The 17,335-nt window shown below is 38.4% G+C and overlaps 1 protein-coding gene across 1 annotated transcript in view; it reads right to left on the bottom strand.

The window, feature by feature from the left end:
* Window positions 1-348: 348 nt before the first annotated feature.
* SAPCD2 (suppressor APC domain containing 2) overlaps window positions 349-17,335 on the bottom strand; it is a 127,008-nt gene continuing 110,021 nt past the window's right edge. The window contains exon 6 of the mRNA XM_053695555.1: window positions 349-991. Coding sequence (XP_053551530.1) covers window positions 863-991 — 129 coding nt within the window. The 3' untranslated portion in view covers window positions 349-862. The remainder of the gene's footprint in view (window positions 992-17,335) is intronic.

A 17,335-nucleotide genomic window follows, 5' to 3' on the forward strand; every position in this document is an offset into this window, starting at 1 on the left:
ATAAAGGTAAAGGAGCAAATAATTAAAGGGATATGAAACCCAAAATGTTTCTTTCATGATTCAGATAGAGCAGTACATTTTAAGCAACTTTCTAATTTACCCCTATTAACATTTTTTATCTGTTCTCTTGGTATGCTTTGTTGAATGAGCAGCAATGTACTTCTGGTTGGTGACTTAACACATGCGTGAGCCAATAACAATCGGTATATATATATATATATGCACCCTCCAATCAGCAACTAGAACCTAGGTTCTTTGCTGCTCCTGATCTTTCATAGATAAACCTTTCAGCAAATGATAACAAGAGAAGAAAGCAAATTAAATAATAGAAGTAAATTGGAAAGTTGTATAAAATTGTATTGTCTATCAGAATCATGAAAGAACATTTTTGGATTTCATGTCCCTTTAAACACAATAAAGAAGGTAAAACACCCATTCTCAAAGGCTAAAAAAGGTCCAACATGGTGTCTTTAAAAGTGACTTGTAAAAATCTATCTAGTTACATAAAAACAATACAAACATAAAATGTTCACTATTTAAGGAAATGTACCTTTAAATATGACGGAGTGTACCAAACAGAAAAACAAAATGGCTGCAATTGAGTCCTGTACAAGTATAAGCAAAGTTAGCAATCCTGAAATGGCTGCCTATGTAAGGTAAAGCAGCCAATCAGCTCTGCACCTTGTATCTGTAAATCACTGGGTACTGACAGGCTCCTGTAAACATAACAGGTCCATAAAAGACCAAATAAATGGCTAAAAGCACACGCGGGGGGGAAATCAATCTTCATTTGAGGTTCTGGATGGCCAATCCAACAGAAGATGCCCATGGGTCCATAACAAAGGTAGGTGGTCCCATCAGTTCATATAAATGTAGAGTCCATCTGGCTGTTTTCCTGGTTGCTACGAGCTCTGGCTTCAAATAGCTGCTTTATTAAGGCCGATTTCTCCTGTTCCAGTTGAGTGATGCGGTCACTTTTGTCCGATACCTCCTAAAAAGAAAGATTAAGGGTTAGCAAGATGCTCTGAAATGTCAAATTCCTGCGCAGCTTATTATTATCGGTTATTTACAGAGCGCCAACAGATTCCACAAATATAGAAAGCAAAAATTATACAATTTATTTAACATTTAATTTGCTTTATTCTCATGGTATCCTTTGCTGAAAAGCATAGGCTCAGGATGCGGTAATTCACCAATGGGAGCTAACTACGGATAAGTTGCTCAACGAATATGCCTCTTGTTATTGGCTGACATAAGGTTTTTAGCTAGCTCCCAGTAGTGCTGCTTCAACAAAGAATACCAGGAGAATGAAGCAAATTTGATAATTGACGTAAACTGTAAAATCTAAATGTGTATCTAAATCATGAAACAAAACATTTGGGTTTCATATTCCGTTAAATTCATATATATATATGCATGCTATTTTTCTTTTGATTTTTGAGGCTTGTTGTGCCACCTCAGCCTAGCACCAAGGTGCAGTGTGGGTATTGTAGTCCTCTATATCTCCTTTCCAGCCTCTGTTTTGTGGATGCTATAGGTTCAAGAGCGGCAGTTTGAACCAATCACCATTTGACTTATTTGAAGGAGACTATCTGGGCTTTAGAACCACAGGAAACTGTTAGTAGGAAAGTTAGTAAAAAGTTAATTGTTTTTCAGTTGTTAGCTGATAAAGCCAATTAGGTACATTTATGTAGCAGGGTTAGCCTTGGGAAGTCAGCAGAGTGAATTTTCATTTCTGAGAATTAGAAATGGCTCAATTTTAAAAGCTAAAATACATGAAAAGGGGACAAAAATATAATTAAAATCATTTTACAAAGTTTCATTACATATATTCCTCTTTGCTACTGTTATAGGGAATTATCAAATGTAGGCAACAGACCGGGAACGTCTGTGTAAAACTTCAATGTTTTAAAACCTTAAAAGGGACGGTCTACTTGAGAATTTTTATAGTTTAAAAAGATAATCCCTTTATTTACCATTCTCCAGTTTTGCATAACCAACACTGTTACATTAATATCATTTTTACCTTGGTCATTACCTTGTATCTAAGCCTCTGCAGACTGCCTCCTTATTTCAGTACTTTTTACAAACTTGCATTTTAGCCAATCAGTGCTGACTTATAAATTACTCCATGGGATTGAGTATAATGCTATCTTTATGGCACACATGAACTAGCACCGTCTAGCTGTGAAAAGATGGGATAAGAGGTGGCCTTCAATGGCAAAGAAATTAGCATCTGAGCCTACCTAGGTTTAGCCTGCAACAAAGAATACCAAAAGAAAGCAAATTTGATGATAAAAGTAAATTGGAATGTTGTTTAAAATTGCACGCCCTATCTGAATCATGAAAGTGTAATTTTGACTTTACTGTCCCTTTAATTGGTGTTCATAAAGGGCTACAAGCAATACTATCTGTCATATACGCACTGTGTGGCACCTTATGTGATTTTTAATGTTACATGGCAACTGAGGGTCATATTTTCACCTCTTAGTAACCAATTCCGTAATGAAACACCATCTTAAGTAATCTTGCATTGTTCTTAGTCTGCCACCAACAACATGAATAATTATTTATACCCTATTTAATTACCAAGGTTTGAATACATTTGTGCTTACTTAAAGGGACACAAGTCAAAATTAAACTTTTATCATTCAGATAGAGAAAAACATTTTAAGCAACTTTCCAATTTACATCCATTAACAAAATGCGCACAGTCTTTTAATATTTACACTTTTTGTGCCACCAGCTCTTACTGAGCATGTGCAAGAATTCGCAGAATATGAATGAATACATGCATTTGTGATTGGCTGATGGCTGTCACATGATACAGGAGGAGCGAAAATAGACAACTGAAATTTGTCATAAAAAAAAATCTAATACTCATTTGAAGTTCAGACGAAGTGCTATTGCATTGTCTTTTTATCATGCATCTGCTAATTATGCAAATATATTGTATTTACTGGTCCTTTAAAGAAATATCAAACCCAATTTTTAATTTCATAATTCAGACAGAGCATGAGATTTTAAACAACTATCTAATTTGCTTTGATCTCTTGCTATCCTTTGTAGTAAATCATACCTAGGTAGGTTAGGGAGCAGATATGTACTACTGGGAGCTAGCTGTATATACAAACCTCGTAGTAGCTTGTGTTCAGCAAGCTACTAGTGGTGCAATGCTGCTCCATCAGCAAATGATATCAAAAGAATGAAGCAAAATTGATGACAGAAGTAGTAAACGCTAATAAAATTTACAACTGCAACTTAAAGGGACAGTCTACTTGAAAATGTGTGTTGTTTAAAAAGAACAGATAATCCCTTTATTACCCATTCCCCAGTTTTGCATAACCAACACTGTTATATTACTACACTTTTTACCTCTGTGATTACCTTGTATCTAAGCCTCTGCAGAATGCCCCCTAATCTTAGTTCTTTTGACACTTGCAATTTAGCCAATCAGTGCTGACTATTTGGCACACACGAACAAGCGCTGTCTAGCTGTGAATAACTGTCAAAATGCACCGAGATAACAGGCGGCCTTCAATGGCTTAGAAATTAGCATTTGAGCCTACCTAGGTTTAGCTTTCCACAAAGAATACTAAGAGAACAAAGGAAGTTTGGTGATACAAGTAAATTGGAAAGTTGTTTAAAAGTGCGTGCCCTATCTGCTCCTTTGTCGAGTTAAAAGGGATATGAAACCCAAATTTTTTTTTGTGCGTTTCAGACAAATTTCACCATCATTAATGGACTAAGGAATCATGGGAAAGTGGGAGGGATTAAAGCTCTATTGTGTGGGTTATTTTGCCTCCTCCTGTTGGACTGGAATTTAATCACAGATGTGATAGCTCATGGACTCTCACCATCTAATAAAATAAATAAGGTATATCGGAGGGGTTTTGTGTGTCAGGGCATGTATACATTAATTGCGAGACAATTTATTCTGTAATTAGATATTCTAATATTTTATTACTTACTGCCATATGCATCATTATTTTAACATTTCAACTTTAGTAATTGTTTTTGAATAAATTAGACTATACGATTAAAGTAATACTCCCCTATTTTGCTTTTATATTTTGTTACTTCTGGAATAAAAGATGAATCTGTGCATTACACATTTATCATTATGTCTATATAGCTTCTGTTCTATGCAGTTCTAAATACTAGACACGTGCAATTCATTATTCAAGCTCTAAATGAATCCCAAAAATGGCCATAGACTGCGCATTCAATTTTCTGGCACCGAATTTATAAGGGGGAAAAAAATTAACACACAAATACTGTTTCTGGATTTGCTCTTTTTCCCCCCTAATAAATCCGGAGCTGGAAAGAACTGAATGCTGCAGACCTCGGCCATTTTCAGGATTTGTTTTGCAAACAAACTGCACGTCTACTACATATTACCCAGGATCTGACACATAATATCCAATGTAATGGCAGCACTATAAAATGAAGGTCTTTTATTGGGCATCTGATAAATGCACGCGCACCCCTGGTGTTCAGCGCTCGTTGAGATGTATTTTAACAGGTTGATACTGCCAGCAGCATATGCTTGTCTCAAAGATCAAGCCATGCACGTGTAAGTACACATGGCTGGTACAGTAAAAACTGCAAATGGCTCATTAATTCAGTTATGGTTCCTTAGTTTGTTCTGGCTGTTATTTGGATAACTGTGGTAATTCTAGAGCTATTACATGCTGATGAGCCCTGACTACGGTTGCCACCTCGGCCATGTTTTCCTCGACACTTATGAGTTACACATGCTGCAGGGTATGCAGGGAGGAACATGAATAGTGCTGACCAGGGATCACTATTTGTGTGCTGTCCAGGGGTGCAATTCATGCCCCCCCCGCACACCCTGCAGCATTGTAACTTATAAGTGTCCAGGAAAAAATCCTAGCATGGACCCAGGACCTTTTTAAATCTAGCCGTGCCATTCTAACCCCGCACGCTCCCGTCGCCTACCTCAAAAGTAATATTTCTTTCCAATGGCATGGAGAGTCCACAAATCCATTAAATTACTAGTGGGAAATCAACTCCTGACCACCAGGTGGAGGCAAAGAACACCCAGCAAAGCTTTAAGTATCCTCCCACTTCCCACAATCCCCAGTCATTCTTTGCCTAGTTCATCGGGTGGATGTGCAAAGATGTGTCTGAAGATATTTAATCCTTTTATGGGTAGTTTCCCTGCAAGCAAGGATTGAGGTTATGCTGTGTCCATGTCAATCTCTTTAGTAAGAGTAATTGTGGCTTTTAGCAGTTGGAAGACGGGGAGGTGGTCTTTGCTTACCTTCCAACATCTTTGCTACCCTTATATAGAAAACCAGGGCTGGTTACTCTGTTTTTTCTTGTTTTCTTCAGGTCCCTGTCAGCGATCAGATGAGGCTAACAGACCTGGAGCTGCTGTGACTGCTCCACAGCAGAAGACCCTGGAGGGTAAGTCCTTTTATATTTGTTTTGTCTTGGAATGAAAATATCAGGGGACACTGGGTTTTTCAGGGGCAGAGTGGGACCGGTTACCTTCATGAGGTGTTTCCATATCAGTCAGTTCAAGTAGAGAGATATTGCGGCTGAGCAGTTAACTGGTTCTCAACCAGTGTCAGGGATTACACCACTTTTTTGGCCTGTGTAAGGTCTAAGTTGAAGAGATACACCTTTTGGGGAGGGGGTTGTAATGTTATGTCCCAGGCTTTAGGTGTGTGGGGTACGTGTAACATTTAGGTAGATGTTACCTCCCTTACGCAGTTTATCCCTGCAGGTCTTTATTTACCGGTAGTTTCTATATAGGAGAGGGAGAGTTACTGCTTCCCTCACAAAATGGGGAGATTTTGTGTTTCTCTGCTACTTTTTTTAACTGACATTCTCCTTCTGCCCCCTCTAGATATCATCCCTAGCTTATTCAGACAGGTTCATTTATTGGCTTCTGTAGTTATAGGGTAAAACTTCTTTATTTCTCTCTACTGAGAGATTGAAGAGCGGCAGAGCTGCAGGGCCAGACTGCTCCTTCTTCAACTTATTGGGAGTGAGCTTGCACTATGATGAGATAGCGGTGGTAGTCTTTCTCCACATTTTCTTATGTTTATTTTACGACTGTGTATTTAGGATAGGGATCCGGTACGGTGGGTGTAAATTTTCCTGCTGTAATTCATTGTTTTGGCACAAATTCGCCATTACACACTCCTATGAAAATCTTATTTCTTTCTTAAGACACGGTGAGTCCACAGAATCATCAATTACTGTTAGGAATATCACTCCTAGCAAGCAGGAGGAGGCAAAGAGCACCACAGCAAAGCTGTTATATGTCACTTCCCTTCCTACACTCCCCAGTCATTCTCTTTGCCTCTGTACAAGAAGGAGGTGAAGTTTTTGGTGTCTGAAGAAAATTAGATTTATTTCACTTCAAGCAAGATTTTATTATTTTAAAGCCAGAGTAGGTTTACTCTGTTCTTCCTCTCAAGATTGGGTCTAGCCGTACTGCACGTTAGTCTCTTCAGTAAGGCAGTGGTCGCTTTAAAGCAGTTAGGAACTTGTGAGGTGGGCCTTGCTGCATTTTCCTAAGATTGTTGCTGGCTGCCCTGATATAGAAAGCCTGAGTAGGTTTACTCTGATCTTTCTTTTTCTACAAACCTCTGTGAGCAGCATCTTCCTCTCACGCTGTGTAGACTGTCCTCCTGCCGGATAGCTAGACTGCAGGTAAGTGCCTTTTCGTCTTCTGGGGTTGGGAAACTGGCACTAAAAGGGTTGAAATCCTCTCTGCAACATTATGTGGGACATATATATCCTTTAGAAGGATATTTTATGCAGTCACTTTATGGTGACAGGAGACTAAGGGTTAATATAGAATCCCCTGTATTTATATTTGGACTCATGTGTTCATGTTTAGAGGCTCCTATGGGGTTAATGACTCCTCTAATTTTATTTCATATGAATCATTGACAGTGGCGCACGCCTTTTTACTTAGGCTGCGCAGTAATAAGCCTACCTGTGCGCTTCAACACTTATGGGAGAGGACGTCATAGAGGTGTCTTTTAGAGAGTTCTGCCTCCCTTGTCTGTTGACAGAGTAGCGTGTTTGCGCACTTTAATTGCGCTCAAAGTTTTGGCAAGGAATCTTGCATTAAGTGTTCTTACAGTGTCTCTCTGCTTCAGTAGAGACATTAATAGTGGCTTCAGCTGGTTAAAATGTTCGCTCTTCATTATCATGCTGCTGCTGTGTCCCCGCCTCCTTCACTGTGAAAGAGATGCAGCGCCATGTTAATTTCTCTCCGGGTCATATGATCCTGCGACTCAGTATACTCCGGTTGAGAACGGAGTTGTTTTCCACTTCTAAGTCTGTCTCTGTGAGAATTATGTTCTGTTAAAGTTTTTATAAAGAAATTATGGGGAACGTTTTATTATATCTTTATTGATTATAATTATTGGAGCATAAATTATTATTTAATATCTCCCTCTCCCTGATATTATTTTATATACTCATATTTAGTATTCAGTAATTTTATACAATATTCATCTGTTCTGTGTTTTAGTGTCCCTTTATCTAACTTGATCTTAAAGGGACACTGAACCCAAAAATTTTCTTTCGTGATTCAGATAGAGCATGCAATTTTAAGCAACTTTCTAATTTACTCCTATTATCAATGTTTCTTCGTTCTCTTGCTTTCTTTATATAAAAAAGAAGGCATCTAAGCTTTTTTTTCTTGGTTCAGTACTCTGGACAGCAGTTTTTGATTGGTGGATGAATTTATCCACCAATCAGCAAGGACAACCTAGGTTGTTCACCAAAAATGGGCCAGCATCTAAACTTACATTCTTGCATTTCAAATAAAGATACCAAGAGAATAAAGAACATTTAATAATAGGAGTAAATTAGAAAGTTGCTTAAAATTTCATGCTCTATCTGAATCACAAAAGAAAAAATTTGGGTTCAGTGTCCCTTTAAAGTGACAGTTGCATTTAATTTCGCCCCTCAGTTTTTATTTGCATAAAACTCTGTGTGGTTTTAGACACTAATATTGTTTTCTAATATGCATGTATGTGTTTCAATGGATCTCTAGAGATAGAGAGAGCACGTTACTTCTGAGCCAATGTCTCCAAGGATAATACTGTTTGGGCAATGCCACAGTTTTCTCCTTTTTCGTCCCAAGCCTCTATGGCGTCACCTGCAGTGCCCTGCGGTTCCTCACAATCTCCAGGAGGAGTGTTTTTGCATACAGAATTGGCAGCTCAGGTATCCTCTGCGCTATCTGCAGCTTGGTCTGTTTTTTCCTTCCTATAGAGAAAATGCAAGAGGACATTTAAAGTTCAGATAGTAAAGGTTTCTGCTCCACTTTCTGCTACAAGGAATATTCATTGGTAGTTTCTGAGGGCGAAATCTCAGATTTGAACAGTATAATTCCTTCATCTGATGCTGAAGTAATCTACTTCAGATGTATACTTGCATACGACAACTAGCAAACTAATTGTAAAAGGGTTTTACAATAAATTGTAAGGAGTCAGACTCTGCAAGAGGAAAAATGTGAAATACTCTGCTAAACTAATGCTAGATAAATACAGGTGGCCCTCGGTTTACAACGGTTCAATTTGCACCGTTTCAGAATAACAACCTTTTTTTTTCAGTCATGTGACTGCTATTGAAAAGCATTGAGAAGCAGTGCATTGATTAAAATAGCTTGTAGGTAGAGCTGTCCGCTTGTGTTGCAGCAAAGATATGCAAGCCAAGCAAGTTGAAATTTATCAGTTTAACCAGACCTGAGCTATCGAGCAGCTTTCAAAGGAACAAGGTCTTCATGTCTATAAATCAGTCCAGATTGGAATGCATAGAAAGAACAGCAGAAAAATGCAAGTAAAGTCTGTGTTGTGTGATTATTTTATTAGGTTTATAATGCTGTTTAGCAAATGTTTTTGTTGATTTAACTTAGTTTAATTATATATTCTGTGTTGTGTGATTATTTGATTAGGTTTATAATGCTGTTTAGCATTTAAAGTCTTCATTTCAAAGCTTTAAAAATAATGTATTAGGTGTTACTTATGCCAATTTTGAGAGGGGCCTGGAACCTAACTCCCTCACTTATCAATGACTTACATTATAAACTGGGTTTCAATTTACAACCATTCCTTCTGGAACCTAACCCTGGCGTAAACTGAGGGCTACCTGTATATCATTCCGAAAACATTCATACTGTTAAACTTTATTAGAAGATAAAAAACATCCACGAATGATCATTCATCCACAACAACATACGGTTAAAATAAAAATGCTTAAACCGGAGGGTTATGAATGATGTCTCTGGAAAGTATTAAAATGCCCAGACAGCCAGCCAACAATTATATAATAAACTGAAAAAAGCCCTTACAATCCGAGGGCTATTTTTACATCTAATGTTAAGATAAATCTAGCTGAACTGAGAGGGCAAATATAAATTATACTAGAAATAAAACCACGGTAAGCAAGGTTAAAAAGCTGAGAGGGGGGGGGGGGGGGGCAGAGCCAACTACGGAGGCAGCTAGACGTGCTTTTTTGAAGCTCCGGCTCTTATACTTATCTTTATAGCTTAATTTACACATAAAGGGCTCAAATCCTACTACCTTACGCTAGAAACCTAATATTATTTAGCAAACTTCTAGCGAAGCCGGAGATATGTCATACTAGAAATGTTTAGCTGATTTCTCTTTCACAGCTACGCCACGTGGAATCACCAGAAGCTATTCACATCCAGACGGTACTGTCGACATGGAGGCTTTAAATTCATGGGAACGACACACTCAGCAACTACTAGAGAGGCACTATCAGAGCCTAAAAGAGGACATTATATTATTGTCTACCTTTTTACCGCAACTGGAATGTCTTGATGGGCGCGCGGACCCAGCGCAGCATGGTAGATACTACACTACATCTATAACCAAGTCTCAAGAAATTGTAGAAATCCCCGCTGATGGTCTGACATTGAGCTCTGATCATGGCAAATTAGAGAGAGCATCGGACCTTGAGTCAACCAACTCAGTAAGGGTAGGAACTAAAGAGGCAGCGCGCTCTGACTTCTCATGTACATGGGTTAACAAGCCTTTAATATCTCTTTATGATACCCCAGCCCAGATTCAAATCAATGTTCCGGCACATGGGACCCAATCAAGAGAAGCTGCAATGTACAACTACATGCCCGGAGAAGCAACCTATATTATAAGAAGCTTCAACTCTGGAGGGGGTACTCAGATCTCGGCAGACACAAAACCTGCATGCATTGTAGATAGATCAGCTCTGAAACTGCAGCTCACTTTTGATGACAACATAAGCAACGCTGCTAGAGCCATCGGATTGAGATCTGGTCTAGACCGGGAAGTAGAGGATCCGGATCACCCCCCAACGGCAACACTAATTATTTTTTCTGCAACCCTCCACCTCAGCATTATGTTGGTAAGACAGCATGGAAATGGACAGCTAGCGTTCTCTCCCCTCTGCTTGAGAACAGGTGTGGGCTAGGGGTCACACAGATTAACTGTTTGTAAGCCATATTCTTAGTATGGCTGGTGACAATCATTCTTGATGACAATACTGTCTGATTACCACTGAGATAGCTCTTACTCTGCAGACGTTTATCAGCTACATTACTGAATTGTCAGTCTTACATGATAACTATTTTGTTTGATAGTGTTTCTAACACTGGAGACTGCACATACAAGAGTATAAGTACAGTCGACACATTTGTAGAATCCTTGTTGTAGACATATGTTGATGAAGATCCTTGGGTTTGATGTATGGACATATGTATGCACAGATTTTGACATGGACTGCAGCCTCATGGGGATATGTATGTTTAACGCTATTGTGATTACTAGCAACCCTTATCTCCCTGTTTATATTATCTATCTTCCTTGTCTTTACAGCTCCTTCCATCTGAGTGTATGCAGTGAGGTTGTTAAATATTAGCCTGACATTTAGACTCAATTGCTGATTATGTCTCATACTGCAATATCTTATTTTAAGGTATAGGAGGTTATGTTTAATACTATATTGTTATGTCTACTGTTCTACATTAGTTCCAATATTGCTTACCCCTCACTTGAATATAGTTTCAGAGTTAGCTGGGCTCTTACCCAGCCCTAGAAGACTGTGCATTAGATATAGAATTTTTGCCTTATTACGCCCTGCTTAAACCTTCCTGTGTCAAGCAGTTTACCGTTGAGTTTTTATACTGATATTATAATAGCTATAGGCAAAGGATGATTATCACCTACTATATCTGTATATATATCTGAGTGTATAGCATAAACAATATGTCATGCCCAGGTTTGTTATTTAGCCTACACTAGCCATTTAGACAGAGGCACTCACTCCCTCTTATTGCTGTTATATATTGACCTGTTTACTATTAAGACTTGTGTTTTATGAGTACAGCTTGTATAAAGGCTTATACACACTGTTATTGCAGGGCTACAAAATTGAGCTCCATGCACACTCAGCATAAATAAGAGATAATACACGTGCAAATGGGGAAAGCAAAGCACTTTTGTTTGTTTATCTCTGTAGGTTGCTGCACTACAGTTATATATCGAATACTAACACACATTATCACATTTAGCACTTCATTGCTATACGCAACACTGCCATCTTCTATATAATATGGTATACAATATACTAGCCCCCTCCTTGTTTTTCTCCACTAGTATAATATTACTAAGTACACTCTCATCTATAGTATAAACTCAACATAATATAGGATGTCGCCTAGTAGCAATCAGGCTATATAGCCCTTCTACACTGTTAAATATATTTTGGTTATAATGTCACCATTAAGCATGTGTATGGCCATTCCACTGAGGTTTTTAAGGCATAGCGTATTATTTATTCAAAGGATAATAGATTCATTTATGGTATCCTCTTATTCTGTTTATATTCGGACGCCAAGTTACATTACTATATAAGTTGAGTGGCTATGTATATGCTAGGACATCCCCTATGGCTACTTTGCACAGATTTCCTTCACCCTGTTATAGCAGATAGTTATAATTGTTAGTCACCTTTGCTAGTAGGATATATATGCCTCTAGGGGTCACTTTTAGATTGTGTGTGTCACTCCTATTGTTGCCTAAATGTTATGGTATTTTTATTCTATATGTTATCTGCTCTCATTATCTGTGACTGTATGACTGTCATCCCTAGTTTCTCTATAGTCTTGTCCACATTATTAGTACATATTGTTTGTTCCTGTTGAGCCTCTCTCCTCCCTTTCCCGCTGGTACTTTTTGCCTGCGGGTCATATCCCTACTCCTTTTTCCCGCATCGCCAATAGGTGGCACTCCCCTAGGAGAGGGGATCACCCAGAGGTCCACTATGCTCCAAACATTCTAAAGTCCCCCTCACCACATAATCTCTAGTTATCATGTATAGATACTACTTTACACTTACAGGTTCCTCTGTGATTATTTATACCTATTGTTATATAAATAGCATTTAAGCACTTCATCTTATAACACCTATATGCCTGCAGCTTATTATACTTCCTACATATATTTGGAGTTTAACTATGATTTCTAGACACGATATCTTGCTGCCAGCGGCCGGGGCAGCGGGATATTCATATTTTATAAATACATAGCTCCATAGTTTCAGACATAGTTTTACACCGTAATGTAATTCAATGTATATAAGTAACGCTCTTATTTTTTGGACCTACACTACTAGTATTATTTATAATTTCCTTACCCGCATTATCTTAACTGAGCTGCATGTCTAGTGCCCAATCTCTAAGTTTAGATCTTATGCCTCAATATGCCAAGTATGACATCAGCCCAGCGTTTAATCAGCTCCTTCTCTCAATGCAAAAGCACAGGCTGTTTATTACGTTCTCATACTCGTAATCAAATTCATAAAGGTCCTGACAGTCTACTAAGGTAATAACAGATCTAAAACCCATAATATACCACTAGTATTGTTAGAACTTTCCCATCAGACTCCAGGTTACTAGCCTTGATATTTACCTAAAATGTTTGATGAGCCATTACTTGAGGTTTACCTGTCCTGCCTGTGATATTCTACAATTTAAGTGCCTCCTTAGCTACACACCCTATCCATTGCATTCAATTTCTCACCCCCCCCCCCCCATAATGAACCTCCTAACTCAGGAGGTCTAACCACGCGGCTTCTCTAGTCTATGCCGCAACCTACCTATTTATATTTACCTATCTTACCATATTTCCTACATAGAACTATATTTTCATTTGTGTTTATACTTAACATGTCAATTGCTAAACTAATTCGAGTTCATTGGTTTAAATATGATCATTCACATTGCTAATTAAGAAAATGAGGTTCCAGTTTTCTGTTTTTTTTTTTTTTTTAATAGGATACTTCATATTGAGAATCTTATCTTTCAACATATATAGAAATTGTTAAATTGAAATGTGACATCTATATTTGTTTTACTGATTGTATTGCTCTCGCACAACCTCAATAAAAATATTTAAAAAAAAAAAAAAAGCTGAAAGGAGAGACAGAGCTACTCCTAAGGACCCCTGACGTGCGTTTCACAGAACGCTTCCTCAGAGGGGGTGCGGGCCGCTGCTGTTGTGCCTTATTTATGATTAAAGAGGCCCCACCTTACTTGTCAGATTGGATCCCACGAGTGACATTCTAATATATGATAGGCTGACAGACCTGCCACTTCCTTTTACACATAAATCGTAATCTAGCGTCACATAAGCTTTATAAGTAAGAAGAAGGTGTGTGGAAGGGCGGTTTTAGTAATTGGCAAGAGCCAATCAGAGACTGCCATTACAATAACATGGAGAGGAGTGTACGAAGACATGTGGTAGCGCTTATCACTATTAGGTGATCATGTTTACATAATGCTGGTTACCAGTATGGCCGTTGTTATGAAAGGAATGTTTGATTCCAGAGATATCAAGTAACTCGGATACCAAATAACAAATGTGGTCCATTATAATTTACTAAAAGATAGTGATACGTAGTACAAATCCCTCCAGTATATACGATCCATCCGGAGGTGTTCTCCGAATAAACCCTCAAATGAAGAGGTTTCCGAAGTTGGCTTTTAAGGGGGGCTCCAGCAGATTGCCAAGCATCCAAGATACGGGTCAAGGTCTGGTGATCCGCAGACCGTTCTGTTGGATGTTCTGGGATTTCAATTTCGCATCCCTGTTTCCTCAGTTGTCTTCCTTCCACAAGTCTTTACTTGTGTCAAACAGGAGAGAACATCAGTAATTTTGGTAGCCCCTGCGTGGCCTTACAGTATTGGGTATGCAGACTTAGTAGAGATATCGTCTCTATAACCTTGGAGATTTCCTCTGAGGAAGGACCTTCTAATTCAGGGTCTTTTCCTTCTACCAAATATAATTTCTCGGAAGCTGACTGCTTGGAGATTAGACGCTTAGTTCGGTTTAAGCGTGGGTTTTTCTGAGTCGGTCATTGAGACCATGTTTCAGGCTTGTAGCCCGTTACTTAAAACATTTACCATAAGATATGGCGTAAATGTCCTTATGGTGTGAATCCGTAGGCTTCTCTACGAGTAGGGTCAGGATTCTTAGGATTTTGCCCTTTCTTCAGGAAGGTCTGGAGTTTTGTCAGTTGCTTGCTAACTTGCTAGAAAGAACGCACTAGTAAGAGGTTAATACTTTTCTCAGTCTGCGGTAATCCTCTTCTTTTCAACTCGGAGGGGCTGTGTTGACTGTTTATACTGTCCAATAATCTTTTTTAATAAGTTCTTTGGGGACACAGCTGTTTCAGTGCTTGTTAGGCATTTCAAACTGCAGAATGTCACATGAATGCCACTTTCTCTTTATTTAATTTTATATTTAATCATATTGAAAGATGGTTTCTATAAAAATTTCCAAGGTATTACTTCCACCTTGAGTCATTTAATTTTAGCACATCTTGGAAGATAAGAGATTTTCTATTTTTACAACTGTATTTATTAAACGTTGGTGTATCAGAAGTGGCGTGTGGGCTCTTTTAAGAGACTGAGATATATGTCTTGCGTAAAATACATTGTTCTCTAATTTTATAAAGGGTCTTTAGGATTTTCATAGGATTCTATCCTATCGCAGATATTTTTCATAGAGTGGTACAAGACTCATTGTGGAGTTTTCGGCCCTGATTGTAGCTGTATTTTTTCTCATCTCCTTGATGTGATTATTTTCATAATTAGGATTATTTCCAATTTAAATTCAGAAATTATATCTCTCTCTTAGTGAGTAGATGTTCAGCTCTGACAAGCCAACTGGTGTAGCTTAGTGAGTAGATGTTCAGCTCTGACAAGCCAACTGGTGTAGCTTAGTGAGTAGATGTTCAGCTCTGACAAGCCAACTGGTGTAGCTTAGTGAGTAGATGTTCAGCTCTGACAAGCCAACTGGTGTAGCTTAGTGAGTAGATGTTCAGCTCTGACAAGCCAACTGGTGTAGCTTAGTGAGTAGATGTTCAGCTCTGACAAGCCAACTGGTGTAGTTTAGGGAGTAGATGTTCAGCTCTGACAAGCCAACTGGTGTAGCTTAGTGAGTAGATGTTCAGCTCTGACAAGCCAACTGGTGTAGCTTAGTGAGTAGATGTTCAGCTCTGACAAGCCAACTGGTGTAGCTTAGTGAGTAGATGTTCAGCTCTGACAAGCCAACTGGTGTAGCTTAGTGAGTAGATGTTCAGCTCTGACAAGCCAACTGGTGTAGTTTAGTGAGTAGATGTTCAGCTCTGACAAGCCAACTGGTGTAGCTTAGTGAGTAGATGTTCAGCTCTGACAAGCCAACTGGTGTAGCTTAGTGAGTAGATGTTCAGCTCTGACAAGCCAACTGGTGTAGCTTAGTGAGTAGATGTTCAGCTCTGACAAGCCATCTGGTGTAGCTTAGTGGGTAGCTGAGCTGCCTCACAAGTCAAAGGTAGTGGAATAAAACAGCATTTATGTTTTATTATTAGTTTTTCTCCTTATGGCTTAGTATGTAGGAATAAGAATATAATGTCTTTCATAGAGAGTTTGTTCTGTATTTATGAATCCTGAATCTTTTGTATTATATGCAATTCAATGTATTAGTGTCTTTTTGAACACCAATATATTTATTTTTGCCCGATATATTTTATGTATATATAGGAGCGATGAATTTTCTCTCTTATTGAGAGTAGCGTTTCTATTTGTTTCTCAGATTCGTTACTCTCTCTGTAAGAGGGAATGTTTTGTCCTCTGTATTGTAAATATATATTTTGGCTGATTCTTCCTGTTATAGAGGAATTACCAGCACATTTTTCTTGCAGGTGACTTCTTAGCAGTGCTGTTTGAAGAGCATAGTGGTTAAAGGGACACTAGACGCAATTTTTTTTCTTTAAAGTGAAGGTCAATTTTGACAAATTATTGCCCGCTTTTTAATAATCCTATTAAAAACAAGGGCACTTTAATTCATCAAAATTCAAATTTCAAGCATTTTCTTCAAAAACTTGCCTTTTAATCCTGAAAACTGCTCCATCGATTCCACCGGCCGTCGGAAGCCTCTTGCTTGCTATGCTTGCTTATTGATGGGTAAAATGTCAGCCTCCAATAAGCAAGCACTATCCATGGTGCTGAACCTAAAATGGGCTGGCTGCTAAGATTAACATTCATGATTTTCAAATAAAGATAGCAAGAGAACAAAGAAAAATGGATACTAGGAGTAAATTAGAAAGTTGCTTAAAATAGCATGCTCTATGCGAATCATGAAAGAAAACATTTGGGTTCAGTGTCCCTTTAAGTAAGTCATGGCTCTCTGGTGGCTCAGTGGAAAGTCACTGGGATACATATGAGAGACCAGAGTTCAAGACTCAAGACAAATGTCTGTTTCCTGCATGCAATAATGGAAAAAGAAAATTAGTTGAGTAAGGGAGAGTTACTGTATAACAGTATTCTGTGTCTTATATCCAGGTCAGCTCCAGCTGTGCCTAATTGCAGCATCAATGCCTTTTCGGAATCTATTATTGAAAAGAGATTTCTTTTTGGGTTATTGCAGATTCTATTTATGTAAAGAACTTTTTTCATACTTTGAGATGATAATCCAATCTCTCGCTTATGAGGGGATTGTCCTCCAAGCCTATTGCTGCATGTTTAATATCTTAGGGAGTTTATTGCCTTATCTGTTGGCATTTCTCACTATAACCATTTCTCGCTTTATATCTCTTTTTCCTTTCTCGAGTTTTTTTGTTTTGTTTTTTTAGGACGCCACTTTCTTTTTTATCTATGCGGACTGCGATTTCAGCCACGATTAGTCCTTTAGGCGCGTCTGGACTTCTGCGTTATGAAGTTTTACTGTAGTGTTTCACTAATATGAGTTGGCTGTTTTGCAATACGTTGTTCAGCCTTATAAACGTTAAATAG

Source organism: Bombina bombina, chromosome 12 (genome assembly GCF_027579735.1).
Source record: "Bombina bombina isolate aBomBom1 chromosome 12, aBomBom1.pri, whole genome shotgun sequence".
Taxonomy (NCBI): domain Eukaryota; kingdom Metazoa; phylum Chordata; class Amphibia; order Anura; family Bombinatoridae; genus Bombina; species Bombina bombina.